The sequence below is a fragment of the Nanorana parkeri genome, unplaced genomic scaffold, assembly GCF_000935625.1.
Source record: "Nanorana parkeri isolate BGI_ZX_2015 unplaced genomic scaffold, ASM93562v1 scaffold1317, whole genome shotgun sequence".
NCBI lineage: Eukaryota > Metazoa > Chordata > Amphibia > Anura > Dicroglossidae > Nanorana > Nanorana parkeri.
Window position 1 is genome coordinate 386,077 of NW_017307585.1, and position 15,635 is coordinate 401,711.

Consider the following 15,635-nt stretch of genomic DNA (forward strand, 5'->3'; position numbering starts at 1 on the left):
AATTAGGATGTGTTCTTAGAAATGTATCTTTTCTAAAAAGCGACTATGAGTTGTGAATGCCAGGACCTTCTACGAGATAATATAAACCTGTACTCCATTCTTGATTGGTCATATTCATCTATCTGAACACAATGCTACCATTGGCTACCTTACCTTAAACGGAAGCACATGAGGCACCTGCAACCCCAGTGAGATGCATTTTCAATTATGGGTATAAAAAAGTTATATTACTGAACATTGCAATTCCTGGATTATTATACTCAAGACAAATTGTAATTTACAGTTTTTAATATGTTTTTTTTAACACATTAATTATAGCTCACGCAAAGGATACAGCGCAATTTCTTAAATAGATAATTTTACAAAAAATAGTCTTTGATCATTTATCTTACAAAAAATGAGGCTCAGCGTGCACAATTTTCTTTGTAAGCATTTCATAACTTTTCATATGAAAACAGTAGAGGTTGGGGGGATTTATGTAAGCGTTACTCATAACCGTGTGTATAGCCGAGTGTTGATCTTACACTTATATACATCAGTTCAAGAACAGACATTGCAGTGTCATGCTTCCATTTAAAAAGCCAATTATCATTACAGTTGCATGGCATCTACAATGTAGGATATTACTCTGCAAATGTAGACAAGATCACAGGTTGGCCTTAAAAAGTGTGAGAATAATGGTGGCTTGTTTGGTGAACTCAGAGCGAGAACTGGTGCTATCATAAATATACCAGCCAATATATGACATTAAAGAACAAGAAGGTGAATGGAAACAATGCCCTTGAGTACAGGTCGATCCGTTTGGCTTCCGATGGAATGACTGGCTTGGCAGGAGGTGGCTTTTTGTTGTTTTTTGCTAGGGATTTTCCCAGGCCATTGAGGACTTCGATTGGTTTTCCATAACAGTCGTAATTAGACAATTCAAAATCTCTAGGCAAACTTCCGACGATGCTAAAGTCATTGGATCTCAGATCAGATTTAGACGTGCAGACTTTTTTGCATCTTGTTTCTCCAACCTGGGAATAATAAACAGCTAGCTGGATTATTGATCTAAGAATATATAAAATAAACATCAAACTTTACGTCGATAGCAGAATGTACCGACTGGGAAGCAAAACATTTTCTTAGGTTCAGAAAGATGCCTCAAGTGATATTAGTACATAACAAAGTTCACGAAAAAAAAGGTACAGTAGTATGCAATAATGTGATTATAAAAGAAATCTCAAAGAATGTTGATGTACAAGTAAAAATGTATATAATAAATGCCTTAATTACAATTATAAACGCAAGTCCCCATCATGTTCTATGAGGTAATGAGATGATATTGTTAACAGTAATCAAAGGTTCACCCCCTATAAGTGAAATTGATTGGTGGCGGTATATTCAATTAAGCCAATTATTCACTCTTTACCACAGCCTTTGTGTCCATTAAGTGAATTGAATGCGCTAGAATCATTATTTGCTTCTATGTTACCCCCTTCTAAATGTATTTTAAAATACTTCCTTATCCTAATACAGTAGGGTAGAATACCCAAGCATTGTGTGTAAGTGGGAGGAGGATTTGGGCAGTGTCAGTTCAGAGGAAAAAAAATCAGAAAGTATTGCAGCTCACTCATTTCCCCTCTCTTGCTAATACACACTCTCTACATATAGATAATTCTCTACTTTGTTGGAAAGGTTGTAATCAAGTGCGCACTCATGCTCATATTTGGTGGTTCTGTGCTATCATTCAACAATAACGGCGATTGGTTGTAGATCTAATAGAAAAAATCCAGGGGTCCATTTGACCCTTGGTTTCTTTTGTTTGATTTTATGGGTGAATGGGTGAGTTGTGGTGCAGTGCAAAGGACATGCTTAGAGGTGAAGACAGCAAAGTGTCTATGAGATGAGCTCACCACTGTACGGTTTCTCCTTTTACTGTCCAGTCACAGGCTAGGGGAAGGGACAAGGACATGTGTTACTGAAATACTGCAGGGCAAAATTACCTGCCCTGCCAAACAGGACTGTTTAGCTGTTTGACTGGTTTTCAGCTTTAAAAGCCACAAATACTGTATTCTGCAAACTGTATAGGTTTAATACTTGTAATGATAGTATTCAGATTTTTCATTGTATCCGTCTTTATAGTTTCTCTGTACAGATCGAGTTGTCCGAGAAACGGGACATTTACATAGGTTGGGACAAACCCAATACCACTGCTTACAACAGTCCGCTTTTATTCACATGGTTTACACCTTTTTTAAAGAGAAAAAAGTCTGTTGTGCATTTTTTACAGCAGAAAAAAACTGTCACCTAGTTAAAGAAAGTGGGAATTTAACAGATCAACAGGTAATAAAACTGTCACAGGGGGACGCTATGCTATGTTGCACATAGTGAAAGACCGCATCATATTTGTAATTTTTTATTTTGCCAATAGCTCTACTTTAAAACCCATTTCCACCTTTGCGGAGGTTTAAAAAAAAAAAGAAATGCCAGCAATATACACCGAGTGTACATGCAGCAGGCATATACAATACAGTTGATGAGTATGAACACAGAAATTTACATTTTTTGTTATATCCTCATGGAAATGGCCGTCTCTGTGCTCAGTTTAAATTACAACTGAGCTAACAGTGAGCTCTCCATCCCATTCATTTGTATTCATAGTGGCAACCCCCCAGGACAGTGAGCTGGTGTTTAGTGATCGTGTTACACAGAATCACAGGGAGAGAGGCAGCTGTTTACAGCCTGCTTTACAATCCAACCCTAGTGTCAAAGTGAATATCCTGTGGAGAACATTTTTAATTTCTAGGATTCAGGCTTAATAAAACATTCATTAAAAAAATGAAGAAAGCCTGCAATGCAAGTCATAAAATGTGCACATATATACATCATAACTGCACCTCTACATTACCACAATAAATGCTAATCACTTACAAAGGTGGAAATGGACTTTAAATTACTTGCCTAGAGTTTGCAAGCTGGATTTTTCACATTTCTAAGACATATGGGAATACATTTTTCAAGCCTCTTGTTCAATATCCAAGCTGCTTCTCATATACAGTAGAAAACATTTCCAATGTTACATTAAACATAGAGAACGTCTATTACCTTTACCAAAGTCAGTAGTTTCCTATTTTCGTCAGCATCCAAGTACTACTTACTTTACCTTACCATACATGTCAGACTGATGGGAGGCTGTTAGCAAAGTGCTTCGAGGGCAATATTGGGCACAAAGTCAACAGAATGAATTGTCTCTACAGTTACAGCTTTACCTTTAAATATGTCTGAAACTGATTTCTAAAACTGTTTCAACTTGTATCACAAGTGAAGCTTATTCAATTGGTACAAGACCCATGACTGTTGATACCAAGCCTATGACTCCCACTCATTGGTCATTTTGGAATTAGTTATGTGTGGCCCTTTAATGATCACATGATCCTGTTACCAATGCTAATATGAGCATCTCTAATCATAATGTAATAATTATGCAAGAAGAAGGCATACTTGTAATGTGCTGATGATGTGGACTGGTGTACCCGTTCCATTGACTTTATTCTTTTTTGCTGCATTAACACCCTTTTCAGCTTGTTCAGCCTTTGCAATTTTGGCTTTCTCTGCTTCAATTCTCTGTGGGCTGTTCAGGAAGACCTGGACTACAGCATACTCCACAAGTGAGGCAAAGCCAAAGAGGAGGCATGTGATTAGCCACACGTCAATTGCTTTCACATATGACACTTTTGGCAGTTCTTGGGCTAGAGTAGTGCATTCAGACGCCAAGCTCAGAACTGAAAATATACCTAAGTAAGCAAAAAGAGACAAAATTAGTATATTAAGATTGAAGAGTATGAATATTAGCAAGCAATACCTTCGATTAGTGAACTCTGAAACGAGAGGGGTTGCAACACGGAAAGCATTATTTTTTTGCCCTCTAATAGCATTTAAATTCAGCAATGTTTGAGGCATTCGTGCCTTTTATCAAGCTAAAGCAAATGTATCAGCACTTCACGCAAAGCCTTTAACCAAGGCCTAGATCTGTAGGAGGAGTGGGCAGATCTTTTGCCCTATTCATCAGCATCTACATTGGGCCACACACAAACAATCTGCAGCATGTGATGGTTGATTCAGTGGGGAATTTAAATAGGGGCAACACTGGCTCCCTTCTATTTCATTGGTAGCCCGCATTTGGGCTGCTTTCCTACACTGGAGGGGGTCTAGGCAGGCAGTAACATTTAGGAAAAAGCAGCTTATAGTTCCCAGTAGGGATGCACTGATACTGAGTATTTGGGCGAGTACTCGTCCAAATGCACCCGATGCCTATCCCGATACTGGAGTCATTACACATTGCCCGGCTTTCTGATTGGCCAGGAAGCCGGCTCCATGCTCCCTCAATACCAGGTGATAAGGGAGCATGGAGCCGGCTTCCTAGCCAATCAGGAAGCCAGGCACTGTGTAATGACTCACGGCCCGGCTTCCCGATGGTCAGGAAGCTGGCCATTCAGGAAGTCAGGAGGCGAGTCATTACCCGCCTCCCTGATTGGCCAGAAAGCCACCTCCATGCTTCCTTGTCCCCTGCATTTTGTTATGGCTGATTTAAAGCATCTTTCTTCCTCTTTACCAGCCTGTTTCAATCCGCTGTGGCTTTTTAGGTCTCCTTTCCAGACTTGACCTTAGCTTCGGTCTCAAAACTTCTGGACAGACCCTGTAACCGGATGGGAACATGGACCAAGTTACTGCCTTCCAGAATAACTCTGGAGGTACACCACTAAATTCTATCCATAAGGATGGCATCCTTCGGAAGACCGAACCCAGAGATTAATCTGCCATGAGGAGGAAGCTTCCAAATATGAAAGGACCCCAAAATACTATTTCCTGCATCCCAACACCAAAGCTATGGGGGAGGCTTCCCTTATAAGATTGCATTTAGCCACCTGAACAAAGGGAACTTCGCTACAGGAGAGGCTGAACCTGTGTGGCAGACCAGAAGAAACTGGCAAGGTGAGGGTAAAAATAAAAAATATTCTTAGTATAACCTTTCATTTTCAGTTCTTAATTTCAATAGGATTTCAGTTCTTCAATCAGGGAGGCTCAGCATCACATGTGGGCATTACCTAGGATGGTCTGCATGCAGTCCATCAAGGAACATCCACTCCTTCAAACTGACACCCGTCCATGCAGGTATTTTGACATTTGTAGAACTCCTCCTAAGAGCCAACCCACTGTTTGCATTAGAGCTGAGGGCACCCCACTGACCCCTCCTGCCAACCATGAACTGCCGACATTGCATATAACTCCTTTATAGAACATAAAAACTATAGTTGTGATAAAATAAAACATCACTGGATTTGTGCTGTAAATGAAATTAATCAACACAGTATAGTATTTCTACAGTAAGTGAAATTATGAAAACAAAATGATGTACAGTCAAATGTGTGCACACACAGCTACAAACATGTATGTGAGTGAAAAATAAAGAGTAACGCTGAATAAAAGACATGACAGTGCAAATCTTACAGTTCAATGGCACTCCATAATGACGTGGGATGACCATATGATGGGGTTTTTTTCCTGGCACCGTCCAATGAACTCATGTCAAACATACAGATGAGAATGTTTTACTAAGATAATGAAACTGTAACATCGATCTGAGAATGAAAAATGAATACACATGACTTGTACATCTTGGCATAATTTGCAGAGCAATGATTCACATTTTGGAGAATAATGTATAATGCAAAATAATGAGTAAAAATATAACCCATTGCCATTTTGTGTATAATCTGTTATTTTTTTAAAAGATGCAGCAAAAATGCCTGCAGCAGGTTTTCAAGGGGAATCAACAAAGGATCCCAAGGAACCAATGACCCTGAATGGCAGACACCATTTGGCATTATGCCTCTATTAATAACAGTTATCAAAGGTTTCCGCTAGCGCAGAAATGTCATGCAAAGGCTCCAGGTACATTAGCACAATAAGGTGACGGATGTACTAGACCTGCAAAAGTCATGGTATGCTGCTGCAGAATTGTATTCCACTCCAGAGAGCATAGCCACTGGATTCTTTTATCACTTATGGGCTTCCAATATGCTGCAAAAATTATCTAGTCTTTTCATTACTTTGATTCCTGCTGGATATTATCGTCTGTAAAATAAATGAAAAGCAAAAAGGGGGTGCAAGGCCCTTTTATAATGGCTGCAGGAAATAAGACCTTGTGTATGAGGAGTATAGGCCTCACTGCTGGAATTGATAGACTCATATTAGAAGTCAGTGGGTAACTCAGTAACTTGCTGATAGCAAATCAAATATGAGATCCTATTAGGATGAGGCGAGGTTGGTCAAAAGAAACCCTTTACTGGAAATACTGGAATGTAAAGTAGAACATTGACTACTTAAAACATCGCCATTTCCATTAAGGATGCAAAAAATTTGGTTAATTGTTAAGTTAGGGGTATGTGAGGGGAGACATACAAACCATTACTTTATGCATACAGTATATGATTAAACAGAATATCCTGAACTGCTTTGGTAATAAACACAAATACGCCATTATATCAAGAGCAGTTTATCCATCTTGCACAAGTGTTTTAACTTTCTTCAGGACAAATACAAAATTATGTATAATGGCTTATACTGTAGCACAGAGCAAGGTGATATGAGAAGTTGGTCCTATATATTACTATATTATAGATTGGTCTATATTAGATACCGTTTTATGCAAGTAATGTTATAATAAAAATGTACCATAAGATTTGTTTAAGTCTTATTTATTGTGGATGATAACGTTTTAGTTGAAGGCAGAGCTTGGTGGGCACAGTTATCCACTGGCTTTATATATGTCTAGGACACTCCAAACAGCAAGGTCTCCCTGCCACGAATCCGGTTCCTGCCCACCTGGGAGTTTTGGGTGTTTTCTGTCACCTTTGGCATTTCAGCAACTTCTGTTGCATTCTTCGTAATATAAAATCAATATGGAATCCATGATGAAGTGTCAGACCCTCTCATAATGCATACAGCAGGTCTGCAGACCCAGAAGAATACATTAGAGCCCCTGAGAGATACAAGAAATGACTGGGTTTAACTCTCCAGCATCTACAAAAAAATTGAATAACAATTTTGGGTGGACTGACCCTTTAATAACTAATTATTTGTTCAACTGAAAAAAGCCATCGTAATCTGTGACTGACAGAAAAAAATAGATGGTAAGTGGCATTTTTCAATTTACCAAAATGGTAATTATTTTCAGCTTTGCAACCAGATTTCAAACACAAATTCAACCAATATTGATTACCTAAAGGTACTCTAGCAGCACTGGCATCAGGGTTGATCCAAAACGAAAGCCAGGACAGAACAACAATCAGCAGAGTTGGAGCATAGACACCCATCATATAGAAGCCAACCTCTCTTCTCAATGTAAAGATGACCTCAACACATGTGTAGTAACCTTTAATGAAAAGCAGATAATAAAAATAAAATGGCTTTATTTCTAACAAATATTCTGCATCCATGCTTTATACAACAGACTAGAAAAAAAGTGTGGCTCAGTTCAGAGGATTTTCCTCTTTTATGAAAAAAATTAGACAACCATGTTGATGATAAATATATTGTTAACTACTTGTTTTCATTTTCACTCGAATGTTAAAATCAGAATTTTTGAATAGAAAATTACATTAAACCCCCAATTTTATATTTTCTGCAAGCAAAGGTCCTGTAAAAGAAAAAAATGGTAGCATTTGTTTTTTTAAGTTGCACAATATTTGTGCAAATGTTTATGAACTCTATACTTCCATGAAAAAATACACTGGAAGAATTTTACTGCACACAATCACAATATAATACCCATTTTTGGTCAAATATCAAATATAGGGTCATGTCAAATGAAAAGATACCAAACATGTCAAGCTTTAAAATTGTGCAAATCTGTGAAATGGTGAAAAACTTTGGTACCTAAAATTGCCCATAGACAATGCTTTAAAAAGTCTTTACTGCTTATCAATTTAGAGTTAACGGTGAACTATGGCCCTAGAATTACTGCTCTCACTCCGATGTTTGCGGCAATACCTGACATCTTGGCACAAGTGGTCTACATACATATACGCGTTCTATGGGCATGTTTGCATTCGCATGTAGGGATCTGAAGGCAGCAGGCTTGCTTTTAAATTTGTTAACATTTATTTTATTATTTACTTTTTTAAACACTTTGCTTACACTTAATTTTTCACCTAACTTTATTGCTATTACAAGGGGACTAAGAAGCCCCTCTGACAGCATTGACAGGCTCTCTTAATTTCTCTGCTGGTCATGAGGTAGTTGAGGTTAAGTAAAATGCACTACCTGTGCAATTTACTCCTTATAAATAATTATGGGCTCCAAAAAGCACATTAATGCAACCTGCATGTTTCCCCAACACACATCACTGATGCACCAAGATATAAACAGACCTGATTGATTTGTATGACAGTTCTAAGTTTGCAGCAGCTTCCCTGCTATAGCCAAGTGGGTTATACTGCTGGAACCACTTGGATGCAAACACTGTTGTATAGACAGCACAGCAGTAGCAGCCTGCATTGTGCATGGCTTTGCCCGATTGAAACCTTAGACTTGGCCACGCAAGTGGGGTCACAGCTATGAGTCATTTATCTGTGTGTGGAAATTTCAGACTGAGCTGCTGATCTGTTTACAGCAGACTTTTTTCAACAGCCTCAAATAGATAACATATCAAACATCATTTCACAACTAAATACAACATAAATGCAATTGTTTTGTAGTTCTGACCATAAATAAAAACATATGCAGAAAACCACTACACTTTCCCTTTAAACTTCTAATTCAGGTTCATTAAACACAAAGTTTGTGTTTAATGAACAAAGTTGTATTAAAAGTAGTTTTAAAACACACAAAGTTTGTGTTTTCAGTTGTACCGATTGCTATAATAGATTTTGTGCATTATTTTTAAATAGATTTTGTGCATTATTTTTAAATAAAGGCTTAATGAGGTGATACAGCAACATCAGCAGCTGAATTCAAAATTCAACATATTACAAGCAAAAGGAATACAACCCCTCTCTGTGGCATTGCTCTGGGAAGACTGAACTGAAGGCTTCCAGCCGTAAGCCCACAGCGCATATAGGTATGTTGAGTACAGGTAATTGCAAGTGAACAGCAAGCAGGTGCACTGCCGGGAGGCTTCAGTTCAATTTATGAAAGTGTTCAGTGCAGCTCTGCGAAAAAGAATGCAGATGGGGCTAAAGTGATCCCTATGTGATCAAGACTTAGAGTTAGATAATTTAATATAATATATATTACATACATGCACACACACATTTTTAAACTTGTTTCTATATTATTTTTGGTCTACTTTAATTCGGGTCATGTAATATTGTTTACAACTTTATTTATTGTTTACAGCTTTATTTCTTTTTTTAACAAATACAATAATGTATTTTATATAAAACTTTTTTATATATATTTTTTGTCAGTTAATTTGATCTGTGACTGCCTACTGAAAGTCCTGACCATTCACTAGCTCCCTTATGTATCTACTAGTTTAGAAGTGATATTGCTCCATAACAGGTTTTTAAAATGCTAAGCAACATGAACATTACAAACCTTTTAGAATGTTTTAAAAGCAGCACACTCCCATGGCACAGAAATCAATAGTTCTTAACTATACCTTGACCTTTTCAAGCTGCAGGAGAATCTGGCCCATGCTGGCAAAGATCAATTCTTAGATTTCCAGAGATCATTCTCTGGCGTTTGCCCTATAACATTCTTCACATGGACTTCTAATACTACTTACAGACTCATAAGCTTTCTTCTTAAAATCCACTAGAAAAACCTCAGTGGAGGTGACTCTAGATTTATTGGTACTTTGATGTGCACAATTACAGTATAAAGCAACTTCCCAGATGCTTCCCTGAAATGCTACCATTCACTCATGTTTAGTATACTAAAAATATGTCTGATTAAGATCTGGCTAATGTTACCTGGATACCAATAAATCGGAAGGTGGCTGGGGAAACCCATTACTGACAACATTTTATTAGGGGAATATTTAATAACAGCAATTTAGAGACATTTGAACAGAAGGGAGGCTTGCTAGTATCTACATCAAAGTGATCATCTGAAAACTTCTCAATCTCTATTACTGCGCAAAGAGAATAAAAAGGAGACTGGCAAAGGCTATTTTTAGAAAAATATGTCTAACCAAAATACCTAAATATTTCCTGGAAGAAATTCAGTGATGTAATTTCTGACCACCTTCTTAAAATGATATTGGTCTGGATGTCAGTTTGGTCACATGGCTGTAATGCTTTAAAGAGATACTGTCACCTTGCCCACTGGGACAAAGTGAAAGTGTCTGTGTAAAGCCCCTGCCCTAACTATTTTAATCTCACCTTTCCAGCTCTCGCCCACAGCACAATCTTCTACGGCTGCACTGTAGCACACCCGGTGCTTCTGGGTATAGGGGAGCTTGTGACCTCCTCCCATGATTCAGTACTCAGGCCTTGCGGCCAATTGCTAGGCCCAAGCACAATCATATAAAGGAGTAGGTGAAGTCAGTGACGACCAACAGCCAACGCTGGGTATTTTGGTGGCAGCTGCATCCAGTAAGTAAGGTCAGAACACATAATCTGCCTAATTATTGCAGATCCAGGGCAGTTACGTGAAAATGGTGGAATGAAGAATTTGTTGCAATCCCAAAAACCCTAATAATTAGTTGCTACCACAGTCAAATTTATTGTCGAAACAATAAAGGAGGGAGTTATATGAGCTATGGCATCACTAGCATCTCCATCAAATGTTGGTGTTGCGGATCTTAGACTATATGCGCACGTCCATCTAGTAGCTGAAAGGGACAAAACACAGCCCATGCATATTAGATGGAATACAGTGTTGATCATACTTTTTGTATGACTAGGACCTGACAACCTTGATGAGCACAGAGGGAGAGTAGCCTTTATAATTATAAAGTGGTCTAGGGACTGTGAGTATCATAGGAAGAGGAGATAGTATCATAGGAACTCCAAAAACAGCAAATGTTTTTACACAGGGGTGAGGTGAACGGGGTTTTTCTTTATCTAAAATTGCAGAGGGAATTTATTAAGGGAACAGTTAGGATGCAAATACTACTGCCTGCCTCTATGACTAAGCAGAGGAGTTGATGAAACACATAAGAGGTTTTTTGATATGTGGAAGTTTTCTGCAATGTACAGTGTGTGTGTATGGACTAACAATGCAAGTTAGCTTATCCTTCAAAACCTGTGGATGATGTCATATACACACACACAAACACACACACACACACACACACGTGAGTGGTGAGCACGCACCTTTTGTCCTACACCTGAGGTATGACTGTGATGTGAGCTGACCGGGGATTTGGAAGCGGTGGACCATATACACTGAGTGGCCAGATTATTACGACCACCTGACGTTTGTAGGCAAATTAGCTATAATTTCGCGCTGAAGTGAAGACCATTATAAATAGAGAAGCAGGTTGTTTACCACGACAGTAGAAGTGATTTTTTTCTGAAGATATGGGTAAACAACGCGATTTAACAGCCTTTGAACGTGGGATGATTGTTGGCACGGAGCCATGGAGCGAGTATCAGCAAAAAAGCAGAGTTTGTTAAATGTTCAAGAGCAGCTCTTGTTAAAGTGTTTAAAGACTGGACTGTCAGCCGAAAATCTGGGTCTGAATGTGCGAATTGTGGCCGTCAGCGACTAGTCAATGTTAGGGCAGAACAGAGAGTGGCAAGACTGGTACAAGACAACAGAAGGGCAACAGTGCAATGTCAGATTCCTCGCATCACCTTTCAACATCTCGTTGAATCACGAGGTGGCCCAACGAAGTCATGTCGTGGAGTTATCTCGCGGCCCAACTAAGTACTGATGGGGTGGTCATAATAATCTGGCCACTCAGTGTATTGGAACTACTATTGCCCAGAATTACTATTACATGCACCAAAATATTGGCCGCCAAGACATTTCAGCCAAAATAGTTCTATTGGCAAAAGGCTGATAGTAAAAAAAAAACAAAAACAGCCGAAAATGCAGTTCATCCCCAGCTTCTCTCCTCCCCGCTGGACACAGGCTGCAAGCTTCAGTCTGATCCCCTCGGATCCCCGCTGCTCTCCCCCACCTGTGTCAGCAGAGGTGTCGGTGATCAGAGGGGACACAGAACCGATCCAGATGCTTCCAGCAGGGAGGACAAAGCTACCAGGAGGCTGAGCGGGAAGGAAAGCTCCGGCGGGAAGGGGTGGAGCTTCAGGATTGGTAAATATGTTAAATATTTACTGATTCTTCAATGTACTGAACAAACACAGAGTGATAAGTACTGATCACACTGTGTTTGCAAATAACTGAAGACATAGTGATTACTATATGCAAAAATAACATATGATGTAAGATGATTTACTTATGTATAATGCATACTACTTACCAGTGCCTTTGTAGTATTTTGTACAATTACCATATTCAATGTCTTCTGTCTTTACATCGAACTGAGGCAACGCTATTTTTTCCATTTGAACAGGGTCTCCTGGCTGCCAAATGAACCGTAAGTCATCCGTTGTATATCCAACTTTGTGACAAACAGAAATATTTCAGTGATCTCCACACATTCCTATTAAATCAATTAAGCTTTCACAAACCCGTCATTATTTGCTCTCCAGGCACACAGAGAAAATCATTGCAGAAACATTACAGCTTTGAAATTATTTATTAGCATTATTAAAACAACATAATCTACATACTTGCAGAACAAAGCAGTGATAATGGAGATTATTGATTTCTTTAATGTAGTACAAAGTAAAAAACATTTGCCTGGCCCTATTACACGCTGAGACACTACCAGGGATCGCATCTTATTTATGACAGAAAACATGTTTTTTTTTAAATTGATGAAAATTCTTCATGTAGCAGGATTCATGATGAATGAGTGATGTCACAGCTAAATGGATGTGTGATATAGTGTTATGCCACTTTAGCCCTGCATATATCAGAATGATACATAATTTATATACTGGAAACATATCATTGCACATAAAACATATCACTATTTAAAGGAAACCTAGACTGCAAGTGCTCAGTTAATCTCCCTTTTACAGCATATGCACCATAATGTGTCAGAGAGTCACAGGCTTCCTCTTCTCAGTCACTGGACCCTTTGTAAACACCCCGGCTTCTAGGGGGTGGGTACGCTGACTACCACAATTTGTTTACAGTACTTTGTGCCTGAAACTCATCAACTGATTAAGCACCGACACATCTGTGGTGAGGAGGGGGTTTTTAAGCCGATGCAAATAGGGAAATCCAGCTCCCGTTGGACTAATTAAAAATAAAAATAAAATGCGCACACATCTTCATAAAAGAAAAAAATATGCATTTATTATTTTATTGCAATGGAGCCAGTAAAGCATTGCAACCGCAATCAGTAAATCGCGGGTGCAATGCTTTGCCTCCTGCAGATTCCCCTTCCAGTCCATGTCCATACTGAGGTAACAGGGACAGGAGGAAGAATGAATGGACAAGTGAGGTGACATCACTGTACTTAAATTCCAGAGAACTTCCAAGAACTACAAGTCCCTCTGCCGTAGTGGCTGATAAAATTTGTAGTTTCTTCATTCACAGATCCTGTCAAAGGATCTGTGAATACATGACGTGGCTGTGTGGGCAGAGCCATGGACAGCTGCATCATGTCTAAAAAAGCAGCATCCTGCAGGGGGAAGAAGCCCATAATTCAGGTATGTGGGGGTACAGGAGGGGGATGGGCGAGTTTCGATGTGGCCATGTTTCACATTACCTTTTGAATTTTGTAACATGAAATATGGTCCAAAAAGTACACTTAGAGGGTTATTCACAGAAGAGCCAAAGGATCCAGTTGTAGCTTCGGCTGATCCTTTGGCTCGCTTCGGCCGCCTACGCCCTTCTGTTCAGTCGAACCAAAGGGCTGCTCTACGGGCTATTCACAATTTTTTAAATTATTTTTTATTTAGCTACGTCGTCGTCATCGTGGACCACGCTGGACGTCGTGATTAACCCTGGACTACGTCGGTGGATCAATTTTTTTTCTTTTTAAAAAAGATTTGTCAAAATGAGAATAGGGGGGAATGGGAGCGAGTGAGCTGCCGAAGCTCGGCTAAGTCAAACTCCTTCTGCATTTCGTCTCAGCCTTACATGTAGAGCATGTTAAACTGACTGAAGGCAACCGATGTACTGCTGAAGTCAGCTGTACTGAGCTGGAGTGAATAGCCGAACGTCATTCGGCTCTGTTCACTTCGGCTCGGTTATTCACTCGGCTGCCTTCAGCAGCTAAGTGAATAACCCCCTTAATCTTTTATAAGGTTGTCTGCAAAGCTAAACATATAAGTTAGCTAGGGCTGCAACAACTAATCGACATAATCGATTATTGAAAAAGTTGTCAACTTTTTCAATAATCGATTAATCGGCTATTTATTGTGCTTACTTTCCAGTTTTAGTTTACTGGTTTACATTAATAATGTGCAAAAATCAATGCTGTGCAATAATCCATAGCAAATAATAGTCTACGTACTCTAAGTTGATGAGAGAAGTTCTGATGGGTTGCCATAGGTTACTGCCCATCACTGTCGTTAAACAACATCAAATTAGGTTTAATGAAAATATTCACTTCATGAATGTGAAAATCTCCAGTGGCTGGTATGCGTATTTTTGACATAATAATCAGAACATATGGTTGCATATCTACTGCTTGTTAACTATACTTTAACCCTTGCAGTGTGGGGGTAGTCAGAGCTCTTTAATACAATAAATAAAATCAATAAAATATTACATCCATTCCTTACTGATTACTACTAAATATAACTGGGAAGCTGATGACTGCTACATAAAAGCAAGGCAGCTAACTTTACTGACATTATGGGCTCGTTCACACTATATGCAATGCGTTCTGACCCGATTCTGGCCAGAACGCACTGCCTCACATTGCGGCCGGCTCACTTTATTGTGGGGCAGGAGGGAGAGTGGTGGACCATTGAAGTGAATGGCACCATAGCCCTTTCGGCTGCAATGCGATCGGCCGCACGAGATCACAAGGCACATTATGCTGCAAGCACTATTTTGATCGCACCGGACCGCAGGCATAATCTGCCTTGCGATCCCGTGCGGCCGATCGCATTGCGGCCAAAGAGCGTGGCTACAGTGCCATTCACTTCAATGGCCCGTCACGCCCCCTCCTGCCCCACAAAAAAGTGAGGCGGCTGCAATGTGAGGCAGTGCGTTCCGCCCAGAATGCACTGCATCTGGTGTGAACGGGTCCCAACATAAGTACAAAAGATGAACAATACAATTACCAGGTAGGCAATCTAATTTTTTTCCAATGTATTTTAAAGGGCCTTTTGTGCATGAAGATTAAATAAAGAAAAAGCTACATACAACTCTCCAGCTGCATCTTGCAACGTTGAGTATCCATTGGAAACAAGGTTAGATCCAGAGGGCAGGATAAGGTTATGGACAACCTAAATAAAAATACATTAGACAGTTTGTGCTGTTTCAAAAAATTTAGAATTACACAATTATATGCATGTTGTACCAACATAGAGAAGGCATTGACCTTTTGCATCTATAAATACAATGCAGAGCAAATGATGTTTGTTCAGTAGTTAGCAAAGCGCCGGTAA

At 39.4% G+C, this 15,635-nt stretch overlaps 1 protein-coding gene across 1 annotated transcript in view; it reads right to left on the minus strand.

Moving 5' to 3' along the window:
• Window positions 1-402: 402 nt before the first annotated feature.
• GLRB (glycine receptor beta) overlaps window positions 403-15,635 on the minus strand; it is a 76,697-nt gene continuing 61,464 nt past the window's right edge. The window contains exons 5-9 of the mRNA XM_018569282.1: window positions 15,391-15,473; window positions 12,419-12,559; window positions 7,265-7,417; window positions 3,484-3,776; window positions 403-1,016 (exon numbers count right to left, since the gene is read on the minus strand). Of these exons, the coding sequence (XP_018424784.1) occupies window positions 720-1,016; window positions 3,484-3,776; window positions 7,265-7,417; window positions 12,419-12,559; window positions 15,391-15,473 (967 nt within the window). The 3' untranslated portion in view covers window positions 403-719. The remainder of the gene's footprint in view (window positions 1,017-3,483; window positions 3,777-7,264; window positions 7,418-12,418; window positions 12,560-15,390; window positions 15,474-15,635) is intronic.